Source organism: Macadamia integrifolia, chromosome 11 (genome assembly GCF_013358625.1).
Source record: "Macadamia integrifolia cultivar HAES 741 chromosome 11, SCU_Mint_v3, whole genome shotgun sequence".
Taxonomy (NCBI): Eukaryota; Viridiplantae; Streptophyta; class Magnoliopsida; order Proteales; family Proteaceae; genus Macadamia; species Macadamia integrifolia.
In genome coordinates this window covers 349,626-352,293 of record NC_056567.1, presented here as the reverse complement: position 1 = coordinate 352,293, position 2,668 = coordinate 349,626, and the positions used below count along the sequence as shown (strand labels likewise).

Genomic DNA, 2,668 nt, shown 5'->3' with positions numbered 1-2,668 from the left:
CAAGTGGAAAATTGTTTGGATATTTATTTGTAGAATAGATTTTCTCCAATGGTTAACGACCATGGACTATGCTGCTTGAAGGTTCATGTACTGTTTCCTAATTGGTGAAATGTAATGAATTTCAAACTAAAGAGTAGTAACCAAATTGAAAGTTAATGGTTGAAAACAAGGCATGGAAGCTAACAAAACACTCAAGAGACCAGTGGTCCTCTATGACTCATGAGGTCCAATGAGTGTACCCTAAGACAGATTTCCAGCACATTTTCTCAAGTAATTCTCTCTCTCTCTCTCCATTTAAGTGTTTAATTTGTTATCAACACTTTGGTGACATTTGGTTTTTGTATTAGTATAATTTACGTCACCAAGTAACTTAGATGGGACTGAAATTTTATAAAAAATAAAACGGCCACATGGTCCTCTATTTCTTGTCAAGTTTTAACCTCACACTGTAAAATAAATCATTAAAAAATTTAAGACTACAAAGATAGTGCATGGTACTATTAATTTGTAGATAGATCGCTGTACAGGTGAGGGTATGCCATAAAACATGGATAGGGAAATAATGGATTTGAAGATGAAATTTTAGATGATTTTCTAGATATCCAATGGTGGACTTGTCACATCAAATGACAACGATGGATATATTGTTTTCTTCACCATATTTGGTTACAATAAGATTTTCCCTTTTAGAAACTCTTCAAGACAAGATTTACAAATCCAGACTAGCCTCCTTATGGCCTTAAATACTAGAACATTATTATGTGCAACCATATATTGGGTCAAGGTTTGAGGCTTGGCAGAGGGAGAGAGAGAGAGAGAGGGGATATTCAAGAAGTATATATATAAAGAAAAGAAAAGGCTTACAGTAAATGTTGAGCCTAAGTACTACTACTGAAGTGGTGGTTCGAAATGGGTCATCACTGCTGTAGCAAACAGAAAGTAAAGAGAGGGCTATGGTCTCCGGAAGAAGATGAGAAACTCGTCAAATACATCACCACGCATGGCCATGGATGTTGGAGTTCTGTTCCAAAACAAGCAGGTCAGGACTCCAGAGTTTCTCCTCCCCTCTTTAGCTAGTTATTTTTCTTGTATCTATAAATGGGTTTGATTTGAGGTCGCAGGGCTACAAAGGTGTGGAAAGAGTTGCAGACTAAGATGGATTAACTACCTGAGACCAGAACTGAAGAGGGGCTCTTTTTCTGAAGAAGAAGAAAGAATCATCATTGATGTTCATAGAATTCTAGGCAACAGGTTTTTGTGAATTCTTTAAAATCTCAACCCATCTAATTTCTTGGCATTCCCAACTTCTGATCACCAGATGATGTTCCTTGCTTTGTTTTTCACAGATGGGCCCAGATAGCTAAGCATCTACCAGGAAGAACAGATAATGAGGTGAAGAACTTCTGGAACTCATGCATTAAGAAAAAGCTGATGGCACAAGGGTTGGACCCAAAAACTCACAATCTCATCCCCTCTCATCAGATTACTAACAGAAATAACAATGCAAGCAATAATATTCATATCTACCAAGAACCCACTTCAATTTTCTCTGTAAATTCGCATATAAGAGATGGATCAATGAACACAAGTCCACTTGTTATCAATTTGCCTCCTCCTCCTACATCTTTTTCATATGGTACTGCTTCTACTCAAATTCATACTCCATTAATCCATGAAACCATGACAATTCCTCCCTCCTATGAATACCAAAACCCTAATCTTGCTTGGACTGTTAAAGGCCAAAACTCCCAGGTTTCCTTTGATTTTGCTAGTCACCGATCTTCTATTGAGATTGAGAGCACACCCATCACCTCATCTCCGATAATTCCATCTGGGGTTGGGTTTTTAGATGAGAATCTCGTGTGGGGTACTTGTGGTGTTGAACCCTTTGAGGCTCCAAGGCAGGAAGAGATGCAACCACCAGTACTACATCAAGAAAAGAAAGCCCAGCAGGATGTATATGAAGCTGATTTCGATGAAACCAATGAAGTGAAGGGTGGTGGTCATCCGGACATGCATACTGGTTCTTCGTTTAACTCAAACTTCGATCTCGATTTTATGGACTCAACAATGATGTCTTGTGGTATGTATTGCAATGTGAGTTCTATGGATCAGCTTGCTTGGGATTTTTAAGTCTTTTCTGTATTTTGCAAGGGTTTTGTACTTTTATTAAGGTTGACTATGCATTCCAAAATCAATTTGTACAACTTGGATATGACAGTGAAGTTTCAGAGTCCTGTGTTCTCTCTCTCTCTCTAACAAAACAGCCAAAATGATTTTTATAGCTCCTTCAATTTCCTGGAATCCAGGCATTAGGCACCCTCTTAAGTTTTTCTGTGTAATCACTATTGATTATACTGAGCACAAATTCAGACTATCAATATTTATTTATTATTAACAACAGGTATTTAGTAAGCCAGCAAACCTATACTAACCTTACAATCTCATGGACTTTCTACCAAAAAAAAAAAAGAAAACAATCTCATGGACCAAGTCTTATTAAGGTTGAATGAAAATCATTCAACTTTATCCGAAAGGAGTGAAGAGTTTTATTTTAAAAGCCAAATGATTAAGACTCAATGCATGGTTACAAATGAAAATGTCTCATTTTTTTTTTTTTTTTGTTTATTTGTGGAGAAGGGAGTTACTCCTCGCACACAAAAATCAT

General features: G+C 37.0%; 1 protein-coding gene across 1 annotated transcript; it reads left to right on the top strand.

The window, feature by feature from the left end:
• Window positions 1–790: 790 nt before the first annotated feature.
• On the top strand, window positions 791–2,225 carry LOC122092735 (transcription factor MYB86-like). The gene is made up of 3 exons (XM_042662979.1): window positions 791–1,039; window positions 1,122–1,251; window positions 1,347–2,225. The coding sequence occupies exons 1-3, from the start codon at window positions 910–912 to the stop codon at window positions 2,131–2,133; spliced, it is 1,047 nt and encodes a 348-aa protein (XP_042518913.1). The 5' UTR covers window positions 791–909; the 3' UTR covers window positions 2,134–2,225.
• The last annotated feature ends 443 nt before the right edge of the window (window positions 2,226–2,668 follow it).